The following is a 19,816-nucleotide window of genomic DNA, read 5'->3' on the forward strand; positions in this document are numbered from 1 at the left end:
TGGAAACGAGAAAATGAGGAGATGTTTGTGTATGCAGAACATCTGTTCTGTATGCAGAACATATGGTCTGCAGAACACTAGGCTGCAGAACCTTGTTCACAAAATCTTTGTTCCAATGTTCTGCATTCCATTTTCCAATGTTCTGCGTTACATTTTCCAATGTTCTGCATTACTTTTTCCAATGTTCTGCATTACATTTTCCAGTGGTCAATGGTCATACAATATGTTCCCAGTTTGTGAACATATTTTCTGCAGAACATTAGACTGCAGAACATTTTCCAGCGTTGCTGTTCTGTTATCTTAATATGTATGTACATTTAATCGTTCTTGTAATGTTCTGCATTGCATGTTAAAAGTCAGAGTGCGGAACACAATATGTAAATGTAGAACAACTATAAAGTTTTCAAGGAATATTTAAAAATACAAATGAAAAAGGCAAGTGGCTGCCAAAGCATAGTGTAAAGAGATAAAACCGAATAACAAATAATGAGACTCTAAAGTATTAATAATGTCTTTTGAAAATGCGTACGAATAAAACGGAACAAATCCCTCAGTCATGATCTGATTTCTTCGGCATTGGACAAGTACGTGCATTATGCCGTACTAGTTGATTGCAATTGCTGCACTTTCTCTTCTTTCTTTGTTCCATAGATAGCTCACGACTACTTTTTATTCGGCTCCCACAGCCCTTATTTCGACTTATGTTTGGGTTCAGCACACGTACCTCATTGTCAGGTATAGGTCCTACAAACCTATCTGCTCTATGTTGAGAGGTATTCAATGACTTTTGAGAACTTTCTTCTAATAGCTCAGATTTTAGCATGTCAAGGCCGGACACAATAGAATCAAGTTTCTCGTCGTCATCACCAGCAAGCGTGAGACAAGTATGGAAGTCAAACAAAGCCCTGGCCCTCTTCAACTTAGTGCTATCATGATTGGGACATTGTGAACCATCTTTGCAAGAAGCTAGAAACGAGTGTTGAATGAGTGCATTCTTCGTCCAACGAGGTTTCACAAATGTTTGAGGGATTTTTTTTATGCTACAATGGTGGAGTGCTGCAAAGGCATGTCTGCACAGATATCCCCTTCTGAAATAAAACTTGCAGCTACACTCCACATAATCGTCGCTGTTCCTCACCGATACCTGATTTGAAGTAAGAATTATTAGGACAAGCATAAAAATAACATTAACTTAGGACAACATAAATGCTGACAAATATAAGTCAAACGAAGAACTTTAACCTCAAATATCTGATTGTTTAGAAGTTCGTCTTTAAATTTAAAGTAACGAGCATCGTCATCCCTACTCATATCAGTCATGGATGTGTATAAGCAGCCTGACTTTATTTCTTCTCGGACAAGGTAAAAAATCTCAAGCGTGTATATCTTAGAAGCATCTAATTCGATACTCATTAATGAATCAGCAAGTGGGATTTGTTCAGATCTCCTATCATCTTCAGCAGTCCGTAGACGTTGTTTGTCCATTGCACTCTCAAAACTAGAATAGAACTCAACTAAGGTATCTCCACTGTCATGATAATGTTGGAAAAAGGAGTTTGAGCTCTCAGAGCGAGATGTAGTGCGGAGCAAACCAGCCATTTCAATGTCATTAAAATATGCGGGTATCCACTGATCACGTATATCATACAGTTCAGACAACCAAGCATTAGTATCCAGCTTATATTCATCTATAACAGCCCTCCATCGTTCTTCAAAATCAGTTGTTGAAAGATGATCTGCATACACTGCAGACTTAAGCTTTGAAACAAAAGTTTTATCGGAAGAAAGTTTAGGGCCAACCTGTAAGCACACATTAGAGAAAGCATTATATTTTGATTTAAAAAGGCATAATCCAGCAGAAAATGAAAAAATTATATTATATGGAAAGAATTACCTTAGAAGGAAGCTTGTTCATAATATGCCACATACAAAGCCGATGTTTCGTGGATACCCACCATTTATCCAAAGCTTTTTTTATGGCTTTACATTGATCAGTTATTACACATGGCGGGGCACGTCCCATGGCTTTCTTGAATGTCAAAATTAGCCATTTGAAATTTTTATAATTTTCTTTAGCTAAAAGAGCAGCAGCAAATGTGACATTCTTCCAATGATTGTCAACACCGGTAAATGGAATAAAAACCATGTGATACCTGTCATAAGTAACAATAATCAGGCATAACAAGTCATATAAACTTCAAAAGTGAACTTTGAAAACTAATTAGCAATTGATTAATTTATAAAAAAGTAAGGTAATCTGTTAAACATGGCCAAATATTGTTTCTTAACGTGTAATATGATCTGCACATAAATTTTACAAAGTAAGGCATAGCAATAAAAAACGATTAAATAAATTAATGAGAGGACATACTTGTTTGTGCGGAACGTAGGGTCAAATGATACAATGTCACTGAAAACATCGTAGTTCGCTTGACCAACAGTATCTGTCCAGAACAAGCCGGTCAAGTGTCCATTTTTGTCGACCTTGTAGTCATAAAAAAATGAATTTCTTGTTTTTTTCCTCTTCATTCTGAACTTGTCCAAGATCTTGTCACTGTCATGCTCACCAATACGAACCTTCACGTCTCTCGCAAAATTTTTAAAATCAGAAACTGTAGCCCCAACATCTTCATACGAACCAGTCATCTCCTTTACAAGACTATGGGCTCGAGTTGCACCTATATTGGCACGTGAACAATCCACAATAAAATTTTGGTATGCAAGAGACACCTTCCTGTTACACCTTAAGAACATTCTAGCAGGACCAGATGCAAGAGTATGATTATGTTCTGCAGCAAAACTCATTATAACAAAACCTCCTTTGCCCCCTGGTTTTAAAATTATTTGTGCTTTGCAATCACATCTTTTAGATGTAGTTCTTCTGCATGGACCCTCAACTACATTGCCTTCCGAGTCAGTCAAGGTTTTTTTTCCAGGATTACCCCCATGACTACATATAATATGTCTGGCATACAATTTGCCACGTCTGTTCGATTTTTTGGATGAATAACGCACATCGAACCCACAAATCCGTCCATACTCCCTATAAAAGACATAGGCATCCTCAATAGTAGCGAATTGCTGATTCGCATAGGGTGTCTTACTGAATTCGCATTTAGGAGTATAATATTTTATACCATGTGCTTCAACACATGTCATTTCAGGTTCCTCAACACTGTTAAATTCAACATTACTTGACTGTGTTGACAAATGTTCAATTTCATCATCCGAATCTGAACTAACAATGTCTGGAACATCAGATTCATGATCAGATCTCTCTGAGTCTGAGCTCTCAATATGTGGGGCAGACACGGAACCTACATCGCAGAAGTATATATATCATTAAACGTACTTCGGAACATACACACTAGGGAAAACAAAATCAAAAAACAATGTAATTATAAGATGTTCTGCAGTATACAAAAAATCAGATACAAGTACAATGTAATGCTTTGTATGTCAAACACTACTGAAGAACATATATATAGAATCTGTTCTGCATTATAACGCAAAATACTAACAAAAGCCAGATTATAAATCAGAAAGAGGAAAAAACGAAAAAAAAACCATTCCTATCACATCAATTAAAACAAACGAAGAACACACAAATCACATCAAACCAAATCATCAAAACCTAGGAAGAAACACAATAACGTACCTGGTTCTTCATGTTGAGAAGCCATGTCAAGCACAGAACACAAAAATCGAAAATATATTCACTCGTGAATCTTCGGTTAAAAGATTGTATCAAAACCAGAACACATATTGCAAGCCCAGTAAGGTGTCACTTATCAAGCGTAACTGTTTCCCCATAATTTTGCACTGCACTTACGTGATGTTAACAGCGTTAAAACTAACGGATTAGATAAAAGAAACTGTAAAACTATTTTCTTATATTTTACTTATAATAAAAGGGACATAAAATAATGACCATCGGATCAAGATGTAATGGATGGCCAGGATCTTGGACTCCAAGACTCCAAAAAATGTGTGGACTCCATAGAACTTGCTTCTTAATTGTTAATATAATATAAGATTCAAAACCTGTTAATAAATATATTATATAAAAAAGATGAGAAACTATATGAAAGATGTGGGAAGTAAATACTTAATTATTAAAAACAACAAAATGATTAGTTATCATTATAAGTAAAGAAAGGGCGATCCCAACATTATAGATAATGACTAATATTTTATTGAAGTAACATATATCTCAAAAATATAATTTAGAATAGCAAGTCTAAAATAGGTTATCTAAATGAACTCCTAAACTTACATTTAGATAATGTATCAAAAAAAAATTACTCTAACACTATCCACACGATTACCTAAATGAATGGCACAACGCTAAATCAATGCACTACAAGAAAAACCGGTTATTTTTGACCGGTTATTTTTGACCGCCTTATTTTTGACCTAACGCGGTCAAATATAAGGTCAAACTTGCATGCCACCAAGTCAAGGCTAAGATTGACCGATTAATTTTGACCGCTCATAATTTTGACCGTTTTCGGTCAAAATAAGTTTTCGGTCAAATTTATCCGGTCAATTTTAAATGGTGGGTCCCGAAAAAATGGAGGGAAAGTTCCCGCCAAATTTTAATTCGATGACGTCATCAAAATTTACCGGTCGCGATCAAATTTGCCTGCGGTCGAAATTATTATCTAGGCGGGAATTTTCCCGCACAAATTTTCAAAAATATGGGAAAAATATTTTTGACCGGATTCAGTCGAAATTGTAAAATTTAGTTCGGTCAAAACTATTTGCTAAGCGGGAATTTTCCCGCACAAAGTTTCAAAAAAAACCTAAAATATATTTTTGACTGAAGTTGGTCAATATTGTAAAATTGATCGGGGTTGGTAGTTTTTATAATTTTGACTGGACGCGGTCAAATTTACCCTTCTCAGATTGAAACCCTACTGCTCTCTCCCTTTCACGCCGCTTTCCCTTTTTTGTTTCTTTCTCTTTCTCTCTCTATTCTCCCTTTTCCACCATTTTTCTTCTTTCATGCCATCATATATATCATATTCTTCTCATCAAATCATTGAGATCATCAAGTAAGTATCAGATTCTAGTAAATAGGCGGGAAATTTGAATTTTCGTGAAAATCTGAAGTGCGAAAATAATAGTTAAAATTGACCGCAAACGGTCGAAATTGGCAGTCAATTTTAAACGGTCAAAATTAACCGGTCACTTTTATCCGGTCAAAATTAACTATTTTTTGACCGAAAATGACTAAAATCCACTACGCTAAGACTGACCGCCGATTCCGGTCAAAATTAACTAAATTTGATCGAACCCGGTCAATTTTAACTAAAATTGACCGAAAATGACGGTCAATTTTACCCGTTTTTCTAGCAGTGATGACACATCCCAAAATTTCCTAACTATTACCTATTTAATATTTATGAATAAAAGATTTGTTTTCCTCTTTTTTTCTTTATCTTTTCTCTCATTTGCCCCCCTTCTTTCTCTCAAATTTATTATTAAAATAAATATAGGGAACACAAATAGGGATTGCTATTGGAGTTAACAATAAAATAGATTCTCTAAATCAAAAAGACGGATTATTTTATATTATTAATAGATAATGTGATAGGTAAAATATTAGACTTGCTTTTAATTTGATGATAGCAACTCCAATGATATTGACGATAAAAGATGGACTTATAAAACATTGTTTTTCAATGGTATTACCTATATTGATTGGCTTTATTTTAAAAATGATATATTTGAATTTGTTATAAATGTAATATATTATTTTAATATGATAATAGATTATGTGGAATTGTAATAAAAAATTTGTAACAATTGTTTAAATATAGCTCACATCAATAAGGTGGTTGTAATTATAGATAAGAGCTAGTAACTCTTGGTAAAAATTGAACTTTTTTAACATAATTTTTTCATATTTTATTTATAGTGTATATATAATAATTTTTAGGTTGTTGGAGTGGCACATGCTGGTCTTGTGTGTACAGCCAAACCGAGGCAAGAGCCAAATAACCCCCATTACAAAAACGACTTAATCTGCAGAAGCCACCAAACCACTTGATTGGCAAATTCGACATCCACAAACAGTGGCCCTCCTCATACCAGTGTCAAACAAATTTAAAAATAAGAAGGGGAAAAAAACTAAAAGAAGACTCCCACTAAAAGAATGTAGTGAAATTGAATATGAAACGATGATATATATAAGTAATCAGTAATGACCAGCTATGCTTTCTCCATTTCACCAGCTATGTGTCATATTTTAATTTGTGCTCAGGAAGAGCTTGCAGCCTCAAGTAACAGATGAATTCTAATTAAGTACCCTGTTTTATATATATATCGTCAGCCATTAGAAACAAACACACAGTTTTCTGACAATTGTACAAAAAAATCTTGTCTATAAATGTGTGGATTCCGGGTCTCCAAATTCATTCCAACAATACACCACAGACTTTCTTATTTCAATATTCTCTCTTGGCTTATTTAGCATATTACTAATAACAATCATGTCATCCAGTAATGGCGCTAGCTATGCATTGATTTACATGCAGCAAAAACGACTTGATGAAAAATTGCAGAAAATGCAGAAGGCGAAAGTAAATTCTGCGATTGGGAGATTCACCCTAGCTCTTATGCGTTCCTGGAGTTCTAATTCAGCTCAAGAGAAACAATCAAAATAAGACTGTAAATTTGTATTATGGTGCTAAAGGGATTTGTTAATCTGGATTTTTAAGAACCTCTTCTAGACTCTAGTACACACTTGCATTTGCTCTAATACTTGTTCATTATCGAAACTTATCAAATAAAGATCTCCATTTCTCCGTACACAACTTGTTCCCTTTACTTATGAAATCTTGTCCATACACTATTAGTATTTAGTATTAATACGAATGTAGATGATGCAGCACACCGAGTCCAGAAAAAACTTATATTCTCACCAAGTGTTCAACATGTTTTCACCTTAAGCCGAGGGTAATAATGCAAACAACACCAGTAGAATCTTAAATAGCCTGTATTGCAGGCTGTCTATTGTTTGTGTTATAACACTGGATGATTTTGCGTCTAAAAGAATGATGATACAGTAAAACTAAAACCTCTATACAATAATATTCTTGCGACTTGGGTCTATTGCCATATACCATATGAGATACTCTAGCTCAATTACCCATCTCCAATCAATATCGGGGCCTCTCTTAAATCTTTATAAAATGAGGGAAATGTTATATAAAAATTAAACCACTCTTTTTTTTTAGACCCCTGAGATTATATATACGGCAGCAGAACATGTTTTGCATAATATTATATTTGTAATGGATGCAGATGTGCAATCAGTATCCGAATTGCAGAACATCTTCTGAACTAAACGTCCCACATGGTACAAGTTAGAGCCACAGAGAGTTGTGACTTGGAGCCAAACTTTCGTAATAAGCTGGTCATCCCAAGTTGTTAATTAGATTTGTGCAAAGTTGCAGATGTATAATGCACAAAGCTTGCTTTGCCATGCTAGCAGCAGCTTGCGAGGTTTAAATAAATCTCTGCCAATTTAGAAAGCATACAGTTGATGGGTAGGCCACCGCGGTCATCCCACTGTCGAAACTCAAGTGATACAGTATTACCTAAACTGTAGTGATACTGTATTACCTAAACTGTAGTGGTTGCTGATAATGATAGGCGATACCACTTCTCAAAGTTAAGTGAAGCCACCAATTTAATTAAAAGAAGCAAGCACTAATTTGATTAAACCGCATTCCCCACTATCACTTATCCAGTGTGTTCAAGTGCTACTGAATGCCATAAATAAGTCATGTCCAACTATGCAAGCTCCATATCATGACTGATGTGGTACAATGTCAAGCCACAAGCTTAACTTAATTACATATCATTCGGCGAAACTCTGTCCTATAAGTACCCGTCCCTGGCTTGTCCAACTTCACACCAAACTCCAAGTTGGATATCAATAAACACAGACACACACACTACACTAACAGTAGCATTCTTAAATTTCACAATGTCGTCGATGGGAGCCAGTTATGCTCTGCTTCATGTTCAACAAAAGCGTCTTCAAGATAAACTGCAGAAACAGAGAGTAGAAAAGGATGGGGCCAAAGGTGCAAGTGTTGGCCACAATAATAAATCGGATAGTAAAAACAAGATTCATCCATCCGGTTTCTCGGATACTACAAAATAAAATGGCTTAGTTCATGCTTTAAAGGGATGTGTATGGAATCATAATGCTGTAAGTTTATTAAAGATGTGATTAATGTGAAGCTGTACGTAGCTCAACTTTCTTTAAGATGTTTTATCATTTATGAATGTGTGTTCGTTGGATATAATTTGGTGAAATCAAGTGTTGCGCTTTCTTCAAGTGTTGCGTTCTTCAATTCCTTTACATTCATAGGAATCATACAAGTCACACATATACTCACATGTCCATTATAATAATAACTAGTGAATAAAGCCGCGCTTCGCGGCGGCGTTATGATTTTTTTATAATTTTGATACGAATTAATATTATAATTGCGTAAAAGTTATTTTGAGTCATGTTCCCGTTAAACATATCATTAATAAAGAGAATATTATAATAATTATAAAAATTTGTTTAAGTGACCCTCTTGTCAAACACAATATTAATAAAAAAAAATAGTTTGAACCGCCCTCCCATCAAAGATAATATTAATCAATAATTATTATAATTATGATAAAATTAAATATAATAGTTTGAGCTGCTCTCTTGTCAAACACAATACTAATAACAAAAAAGTTATAGCATATATATTAGTTTGAGTCGCCCTACCCCTACGGTCAAACATAATACTAATAAAAATTATTATAATTACGATATGATAAAGTTAAAGATTATAATTGGATAAAAATTATTTTCAGTTGTGGTCCTATTTTAATAAAAAAATAATATTATAACTTAGATAAAAGAATTATTTTAGCCGCTTCCCCGTCAAACATAATACTAATAGAAAATTTATTATTATTTAGATAAAAATTAATTTGGGCCGCCCTCCCCTCAAACACAATACTAATCAAGAATCATTTACATTATAATAAAATTATAATTATATTCGGATAAATATATCCAATTTCATAGATTTTAGCTATTATATTTTTTTTTAAAATTTCTATTTCTTAATTGTTTAGAATTATCTCTCTTTTCTTTTAAGATTCTTATTTCTTAACTACTTAGAGTTTCATAGATTTTAGCTATTATATTTTTGTTAAAATTCCTATTTCTTAACTACTTAGATTTATATCTTTTTTACGATTACTGTATTTTAGCTACTTTACCTATATTCTCTCAAAAAATATAGAAAAATTAAACGGAGAGTTTCTAGAGACCCACACTTCGCGGCGTCGTTATAAATTTTGATATGAATTAATATCATAATAACATAAAAATTTGAGTCATCTTCCCGTTAACCATATTATTACTAATAAAAAAAATATTATAATTAGTATAGAAATTTGTTTAAGTGGCCATCTTGTCAAACACAATACTAATATTAAAATTAGTTTGAACCGGCCTCCCGTGAAAGACAATATTAATCCATAATTATTATTTTTATGATAAAATTAAATATTATAATTTAGATCAAAATTAGTTTGAGCCGCTTTTTGTCAAACACAATACTAATAACAAAATATTATAGTTTAGATATTAGTTTGAGTCGACTTACTGTCAAACATAATACTAATAAAAATTATTCAAATTATAATAAAATTAAAGATTATAATTGGATAAAAATTATTTTGAACCCTGGTACTGTTTTAACAAAAAAAATATCATAACATTGATAAAAATTATATTAGCCACTTTCCCGTCAAACATGATACTAATAGAAAAATTATTATTATTTAGATAAAAATTAGTTTGGGCCGCCTCCCGTGCCCGTCAAACACAATACTAATCAAGAATCATTTACATTATTATAAAATCAATATATGATTCCTAATTTATGTATCCTATTTTTTTTGTTAATTATTTTTATTTTATGATTCGTATTTATTGGTTAAAAATTATTATTCTTTTATGGTTCTAATTTTTTTTAATGATTGATATCTTTACAATCCTTTATTTTTTATACAAAATTTTAAAAAAATTATAAGACTAAATCGAAAATAAAAATTGTACGTATTACCCTACAAATCCTAAATATAAATTGTATTTTATCTATGATTGTTAGTTTAAATAAACATAATCCTACTCCTTTTAGGATTCATAAATAAGAAAAGAATTGTATTGCCTTTGGAATCCAAAGAGGAATTGTATTAACTTTTGGTATCCTTGAACCTGATTTTTTAAATATAATCCTATTTCTTTTAGGATTACTAAGTAACAAAAGAATTGTATCTGAATTGTATCATCTTTAGAATTCAATGAGAAATACTAAATAAAAAAGAAAAAAATTGTATTATCTTTAGAATTCAATAAGAAAAGAGTTGTATTACTTTTAGAATTCTTGAACCTGATTTTTTGAATTATAATTATATTTTTTCTCTCCGAAATTTAAGAAAAATCAGAAGACTGAATCGAACAATTCTAGAGACGCCCGCATCCTCCTTTATATATATATATTGATTGATTGATTCCCGATTAAGGATATCAGAGCAATTTTGATAATTTGGTTACAGTATTTATTTAAAATTTTAAACTAGAACATAAAAAATGTCCGGAAATTCACTCCTATATTAGTGAATCTTTAAATCACTTTGTTCATACTTGTATATAATGGAATGAGGGGAAAATCAAATGAAAAATTATACAGAAGTTTTCCGAAGAGAGAAGAAAGTATCACATAATAGTAACTAAATATGAATGATTTTAACTTTCTTGTGATAAAAATTGTGAGGAAACATGATGTAAAATAAAATGAGAATTTGTTCCAAAACACATGTAGATATTGTAGTTAAAATAGTAATAATAAAATGATTGGAAAAATGAAAAATATGAATGAGTTTAACTTTCTTGTGATAAAAATTGTGTGATGTAAAATAGAATGAGAATTTGTTCCAAAACACATGTAGATATTGTAGTTAAAATAGTAATAATGAAATGATTGGAAAAATAAAAATTATAAATATTTTCTCTAATCAACACCATATAAGCGTATAAAATTCATTTCATTCTCCTTCCATTCCATCCAAGTAAACACTAACTAAGATCTTTTTCTCGTTTATTCTCTCCTGGAATTATTTTATAATATATATGAGAAAATACTTTTTCTTTCTTTAATTTAATAATAAATTACTATATAAAAAATATTGTTGAAGATGAGAATAGTTATTAATGTCTTAAATTCCTAGAATCTACTCCCTCCGTCCCCCTTAATTATTTACATTGGCGGACGGGGGCTCAACACATATTCTAATGTTCTCATAAGTATAGTTTGATAAATTATTTTGAATTTTTTTTTTTCCGAATAAAAATATAATATCTAAACTTTTATATAAAAAAGAAACGTTTCAAAAAAAACTACGGAATTATATTTTATATGCGCCTTAGAATGTGTGTTGAGCAGTGAAAAAAAGTGTAAAAAAATGAGAGAGACGGAATAATATTTTATATAAAATTTGAGAAATAAACTAAATTATCCGAACAGAGGAACACTTGAAAATGCAACTAAAATGGGCCATCCCTATCGTTCAATTGAGCTTGTCACAACCCACAAGTGCAAATAATCAGATATGAGACGGAGTATTTTTGTTGTCCAAAGCCACGTAGGAGCCAAGCCATCATGGCATCAAGCCTCTACATGTCACCGGTCCCCGTGCAGCCGTTCCTTTACTTGTATTGTTTTCTCCTTTCAAAATCCACAAATTGTAGATTTTTTTTTTTATAATGAGAATAAATCTCAATAAATATGAATCAGCAATTTATTGTGATAATTTTTTCATACAAGAAAGTTTATTATCTAACCGTCGGACATGCAAGATCACCGGAGAAATTTAGACAATAAAATTTTAATATCTGAAAACAGAAAACCCGCATTCTTTTAAGAATCCTGAAAATAAAACAAAGGAAACAAAAAAAATATAAGTCGATATGTATAACAGATTATATATATTATGAAAGTAAAAAAAATATATCCAATAATTAATTATTAATAAAATCACGTGTATATTGCATGTGCTGATCAAAATATTCCCACAATTATAATAATTCATTATTGAGACAATTAAATTCTTAATTAAGGCACAATTTATCAAAAATTAATGCCCTCAATTAAAATACAATTAACACCTTCAATTAGGAGGCACAATTTACGCGCTCAATCAAGAGGCACAATTAACGTCCTCAGTAGGCATAATTAACGCCTTCCTTTTTTAAAACTGGATCTCATACTTATCCCGAAACTGCCATCACCGCTATCACTTTTACGCTATCTCTCCAACACACGACCGCTTCAATCAAAATTGAGTAATAAGTATAGCCTCTTCCTGGATTCGTCCTGAATATGTTGCAAGTAAACTTCGGGGCAATCACAACATCGTCTGCTTTCGTCATTTCTACACCCTTATGAACTTGTAAGCATAACAACAAACAACTAAAAGAATAATCACCAAAACAACAGATACCAAATCTGAACAAAATCAAAGAAGTAAATCCAACACTATATAACGATAAATCTTATTTAATTACTTAATTATTATGATTTAATAAAATTATGTATATATAATTATAAATATAGAACAAAATTCTATGTAGTCCACATATTTACTGTAGTACCGTAGATCACGTATGTTCAGCAACTATAGAATGGCATAAAAACATTGCAGAATGTGTTATTTTGCAAATTATGTTCTATAAACATCATTATTTTGTTAAAAATTTTGACAATCCAAAACATTCTACAAGTTAAATAGTGAAAAACACATTATTTTACAAAACATGTTAATTAGTTTGCAGAACATATTTACACATTACAGAACATATGTGTTCTACTTGTCGAACATAAATGATTTTCAATATTTTTCCATGAAATAGTGATATTTATTGAGTGTATTTCACAAAATAACAAAGTTCATACATTTTGCAATGTTTTTATGTCATTTTATAGTTGCAAAACATAACCACGTATGTTCTACAACTATAGAATGACATAAAAACATTGCAAAATGTATGAAACTTCTTATTTTGTGAAATACATTCTATAAATATCACTATTTCATGGAAAAAAATTGAAAATCATTTATGTTCGACAAGTAGAACACATATGTTCTGTAATGTGTAAATATGTTCTGCAAACTTAACATGTTTTGCAGAATAATGTGTTTTTCACTATTTAACTTGTAGAATGTTTAGGATTGTCAAAATTTTTAACAAAATAATGATGTTTATAGAACATGATTTGCAAAATAACACATTTTGCAATGTTTTTATGCCATTCTATAGTTGCAGAACATACGTGGTCTACGGTACTACGACTACATGGAACTTTGTTCTATAAATATAATATATAACTATATGACAAAGACTCTAATATGACAAAAATCTCATTTTTATCAAATTTTTAACAATTTTAGGTGGGTGGTAATATAATTATATAATAAAATTTTAAATGATGTACATTTTTTATAATTTTTTTGTCAAATATATTTCTTTTATATTTATATTTTAACAAATATCATAATAGTTAGAATATATGTATATAGACATCAACATAATATTACTTAAAATATGAACCTAAACATATGAGTAGCTCTAGGAAGGGAAATCAACTGGGGCTCCGTTACTAGTGGCGAGCGAGAGCGGATTGGGGGTTTAAAGAAAAACAAACACGAAGTTAATTTCGTTCCTCACTAGAGTGTTCAGTATAGTGTTCATTGCTTTTTCACCCGGCTTCATTCGATATTTTTTTATTAGATGATGGAAAAATTAAATATCAAATTAATTTTTCTTTTATAATACAAATAATCATAATTCAAAAAGATGAACAAGAAAATATAAGAAATATTGAAAAAATAATTTAAAACAACAAAAGATGAACAAGAAAATATAAGAAATATTGAAAAAATATTTAAAACAACTCGTGCTTTGCACGGGTTAGAAAGCTAAATCTAAAAATTACCTAGACATTTAATTGTTAATATTAATCCTTTTCTAATCTACTCGCTAGTTTCATTTTAAATCAAATCATTTTTAATCAATTATTATTATTATTATTATTATTATTATTATTATTATTATTATTATTATTATTATTATTATTATTATTATTATTATTATTATTATTATGTTGTTGCTACTGCTGCTAAATAAATATAAATATTACATCAAACTTTCAAAACTTTCGAGTTTGATTTGATTTTTGACTAACTCTATTTCGCCAAATCTCAGCCTTGTGAATTCTATATTATATAATTCTCAATCATCCACTCATATATTAAATGAAATCGAAAATAATCTATCCCAACCAATTTGAATTGTTACAAAATTTACAAGGATATTTCATCGTATCTCTCTCCGTCTTCAAACTTGCAAACTTCAAAAAGTCTTTCACTCTTTTTCATATTCATAATTTATATTAATTTTATTTCTTTATTACCATTACATATCAAACTTCGACCAATATTTATCATTTTCAATATCAATACAAAACGTGTTATATATATATATATATATATATATATGTGTGTGTGTGTGTGTGTGTGTGTGTAGACAATTGCTCAAATACAAACCGATAAATTCAAATATGTGTTTGGTCTCTGCTTAACTTTGGTTTCCACTTTTTCGGTTGAAGTCCGATGTTCGATATCATTATTAGGTGGGAAGTCTGCAAAACTATGCATCTTATCACATACATGATGTAGCAAGAAAAGGATGGATTGAGATGGGTCTCGTTATAAAGGTGATGGTATTATTCTTTCTTTCACCGACATTATCTCATTCATATATTCTCTTATCATTTCTTTATAAATCGATTGTCATCCTTACACCGGAGATGCTTGATAGCCACCATCCTCGGTCAGGTATTGTTTTGTAGACTTATCACAAACTAAAATATAAACTAGAGAAAGTCACTCCTAAATGACATGATACAATTTTCATGTGTTATTATCCGCTCCTTATATGTTACCAGCTACCTAGGACCCACAATAGGCCCGCTAAACCCTGTACAGATTCTACCAGACCCTATTTAGGTCTAATATAAGCCCAACTCGGATTTATTCTCGACCCAAAACTTTTCATTCTATTCAATTATATTGATTTGTATTTATTTTATATTTTAATGATTTTTATTAGAGCGGAGACACACACGTATATATGTATATGTATATCTGTATATAGATATATATTTATATACGTATGAGTCTCACATCTTTTATACAATATATTAAAATAATATGAAAGGCTAACATGCATACAAATTTTAAGAAATCATGAAATAAACCTAAAACTTACATTTTTGTTATTATCTCTTTCCGTTTTTCTCTCAGCCTATTTTCTTCACCTTCGCCTCTCTAGTTTTTTTATGATATAAAGTTTCAACAAACGAATAAAGTAAAGTACATTTTTTAGTTTGGACATAATCGACGGGATGTCTAAATTTGATGGCCAAATATATCAATTGTCAAAAATTAATTGACGGGATGTCTAAATTTGATGGTCAGATATATCATTTATCAAAAAATTAATTGACGGGGAAGTCTAAATTTGATGGCCACATATATTATTTGTCAAAAATTAATCGATGGGATGTCTAAATTTGATTCCTGGATATATCATTTGTCAAAAAATGGCGTGGTTACCCAAATATGCATATTTTCTTTTGTAAATTTATTATTAAAAGTCATATATTTCACATTTTCTTATTGGTTGGTTTTCCTCTGTCTTCTTATAGTTATTTTTATAATGATAGTGTTTGTGCTAATCAGCTCTGCATGCACGAATTGCAGGCCAGCAGTTTTCCTAAACTCGGGAATTAGGACTTCTTAACTGCAATTTGTTCCTAAAGTACAATGTTAGTGGCTAACCATTAACGTTTAAAACAGTTAATAAGTTGGCCAACAGAGTGATCGTCCCACTGTCGCACTGTGCAAATGGAACCGCAACTACTTTATTATAGTCATCATTAATCTTGAGCTCAGGGAAAAGTAAAACTTAATTAATTGGAAAAAAAACAAATTAAAGAGCCCTGCACCACTTTGATTCAACCGCCCTTCGCCACTATTAGTTCATCACTACTTTGTTAAAGTCCTAATCTCTGTGTTCTTACATATACATATATAAATTGGTTTCTAACGTGTGACCATGAGCACATGCTAAGCGCGGAATTTTATATATTTGGAAGATTTTGATTGACTCTCATATTTTAATAATGGTGGACCCTCTACATATACAACCACCACATCAATCAAAATCTTCCAAAAATATAAAATTCCACGCTTAACATTGGGCAATCGGCACACACCACACAAACCCTATATAAATATACGTTTTGTACATGTAATACACAAAACAGATAGAGCTACTTAACTGAATTATGTCCAACTATACAAGCCCCATATCACGACTGATGTGGCACATTGTTTAGCCACAAGATTAATTAAGATAACACTATAACGTTCGGGGCAGAAACCACTTATGCGTTATACTAACCCCTGTATTAAAATATAGTTAACAATTTAAAACTTGAGGTCTTATCTTCCCTATAAGTAGCCTTGACTGCCTTGTCCAACTCCACAGCAACTGAAAGTTGGATACACACAATAATATTGTAGCAATATTAGCCAATGTCGTCAATGGGTGCTAGTTATGGTCTTCTTCACGTTCAGAAAAAGCGTCTTGAAGAGAAACTGCACAAGGAGAAAGAGAGACTAGACAAGGATGGAGGTACAAGTGTTGGCACTAATGCTTATAAATCAGACGGTAAAAACAAGATTCATCCCTCCACTAATTTCTCCAATCCCACAACTTGAAATGCTTCAGCCTGGAGAATTGTACAACAAAATCATGTGTGTGATTTCATTGAAGTTGTGTAGTAGCATGTCAAGTGAATAATCAACTTGTCGTCTGCTTGTAAGATACATTTTGGTGAAATAAATTGTCTGTTTTCTGCAGAAGAAATTCATAACTATATTTCATGCGCAGGACCGGCTCTACCTTAAAGCAAACTAAGCAGTTGTTTAGGGCCCCAAACAAAAAAGGGCCCCCAAAAACTAAAAACCCCTTTATATATATATGCATACACAAATATTATTATTTGTTTTTTAAAAAAAATTATTGAAAACAAAAATTTATCAACCAATTTTAATTTCTTTAATATATTTAATTAATAATAAAAAATGACTTATTATTTAAAAATTAGAATAATTAAATAATTTATCATTTAATTGAAAGATTTTTGAAATATAAATTATTTTATCATGTTTCTATAATAATATTTATCATATTTCTATAAATATTTGTTCAAAAAAATTAAAATATATATCACGAATAATTGTGATGAAAATATTATTCTATTTATTAATATATTTCATGTACAAAATGTATAGAATCAAATATAAAAAATAATAGTACCAGACGTAAAAGAAGTAGAAAGACAAGTATGTGTCATAAATAATTTTGCTAGTTAAATGTAAAATCAAGTTTATTAAAGTAAATGTTAATTATCAATATTAAAGTTACTAAGGTCTTTTTTTTTCTCTGTCTATATAAATGATAAAATATTAAGAACAAAAAATTACTCTTTCTGTTAACATCCAATATTGAGGTAAGGATTCTATAATATTAATAAATTTATATTGCATCAAAAAAATTATATATAAATATGTATGGGTCTCATTTTTAAATTTTGCTTAGGCCCCAAATTTGATTGAGCCGGCCCTGTTCATGCGCCCAACTTCCTCATCATTCATCCTGTTTGGCTGCCGTCCAACAGCTGCTTAAACTTATTTTATAGTTTTAATTGAAAAATATTATAAAATCATAAATTGGTTGATATTTTTCGAAACGACTTACTTTGTACCTATGAAAATTAATTTTATGATTTAACCGGATAATTAATGTAATTTACTTTAATTAATACATTTAAATTTAATTATATTTTTTAATACCCAAAATGGCAGTCATCTTGCGGCCACAAACTTGTTCCCTACCAAATATTTAAACTTTACAGAACAAACTAAAACAACACCCCTCCATACCAAATTATGTAACCTTGTTTGAGTAGCACGGTGTTTCAAAAATTAAAACTTGACTTAATTATAATCATAAAAAAGAGATGGTGGGTGTTAGAAGTAAATGTATTATATGATTGTGCGGTTGTAATAATCTTAAATTTATGCTATAAATAGATGGTTCACTCTTTTTGGGACATCTAAAAAAAAGAAAGGTAGTCATATAAAATGGGACTGAGGGAATATAATTTTGATGATAGTGAACGATCTAATTTGAAACGATTATGATTTATAGGGGTGTTCACCGGACCGCCCACACCGCGCACACCGCGCCAAACCGCACCACAAAACGCGGTTTTAAATTTTCGTGGTGTGGTCGCGGGTTGAATTTTTTACCAACCGCGCGGTGTGGGTTGTGGTTTTATATTTAGGTATCGCGGTCAAACCGCACCGCATATAAAATATATATATATATATATATATATATATATATATATATAATATTTATATTATTTATATTATATAATTATACACATATATTATTCTTATATTAATATATTACATCTATATTTATTAAAAGATTATACTGATTTCGTGATAGACCGAGTCCATATAGATATACATTATATTTCATATTTGCCCAATTGAATAGTCCTTACTGTAATCCAATATTAGCTCTAATTTGTATTCGATTCTTGAAATATTGTACTCTTTTTTAATATAACATTGTATTTTGAGTTTGTATTTGTAATGTGACCACACTTAAATGTTGATTAGGCCACTGAGTGAAGAGACAAAATACTTGGCAACTTCTAAATTTTATCGTAATTTTTAATTTTAAATTTTTATAATTCTAAAAGTGAAATTATTAGACCGCACAAACCGCATAAACCACACCGCACCGCACCGCATTTATGTGGTGTGGTTTATGTGGTTTTTGATTAACGCGGTGCGGTCGCGGTTTGAATATTTAACCAAACCGCATATGCGGGTTGGTCTGCGGTTTTAGAGAAAAACCGCACCGCCCGCACCGCGAACACCCCTAATGATTTAAATCGTTTTAATAGTAGTGATCGGTCCAAATTTAGGCAACTAAACAATAGTCTATCTTCGAATAGCATCTCCGACCATTAAAAAATTTTAGCTAAAAACTGAGTTAACATAATAAAAATAAGAATTATAGCCAACACATTTGAAAAAAAAAAAAAGCACACTCTAATTATACTCATCATTTGTCGCTTAAGTGCGGTTTACCTGATTCACGTAGTTTGCAGGCTATTGCGTGAGTTTGTTGATTTATCCAGTGCGCACCCAAAAAGTAGGGGTTGCGGATTTCTAAATTAAAAAAATAAAAATAAAATCATACTCATCCTTTATATATAATTTTAGCGAAACTCCTATTGATAATTATATTTGTGTAACTTCTATACGTCTGTGAGAAAATTACACATCATTCAACTGATATATTTTATTTTAACAATCTAAAATATTAATAATATATTATTTTTAAATTATGCAGTCAATTTTGGCTTTTTTTCTGCAATGTCCTTTCCTGGTTCTGTATGTTTTTCATTGTTGTTAAGCTCCTTTTCACGTTCTATGCAGAGATAGCTCCGGGATATCAGAGGTTTTAGGCAAAGAAAATTATTAAGGCCCCTAAATAATTCTACACAAAAAAATGGGTCAAAATTTTGTA

At 30.9% G+C, this 19,816-nt stretch overlaps 1 protein-coding gene across 1 annotated transcript; it reads right to left on the reverse strand.

The window, feature by feature from the left end:
• Positions 1 to 550: 550 nt before the first annotated feature.
• LOC108212647 (protein FAR1-RELATED SEQUENCE 5-like) lies at positions 551 to 3,683 on the reverse strand. Its single transcript, XM_017384370.2, has 5 exons — positions 3,659 to 3,683; positions 2,372 to 3,317; positions 1,895 to 2,153; positions 1,243 to 1,800; positions 551 to 1,144 (listed from the first exon to the last, which is right to left on the reverse strand). The coding sequence occupies exons 1-5, from the start codon at positions 3,681 to 3,683 to the stop codon at positions 551 to 553; spliced, it is 2,382 nt and encodes a 793-aa protein (XP_017239859.1).
• Between the last annotated feature and the right edge of the window lie 16,133 nt (positions 3,684 to 19,816).

Source organism: Daucus carota, chromosome 3 (assembly GCF_001625215.2).
Source record: "Daucus carota subsp. sativus chromosome 3, DH1 v3.0, whole genome shotgun sequence".
Lineage (NCBI taxonomy): Eukaryota > Viridiplantae > Streptophyta > Magnoliopsida > Apiales > Apiaceae > Daucus > Daucus carota.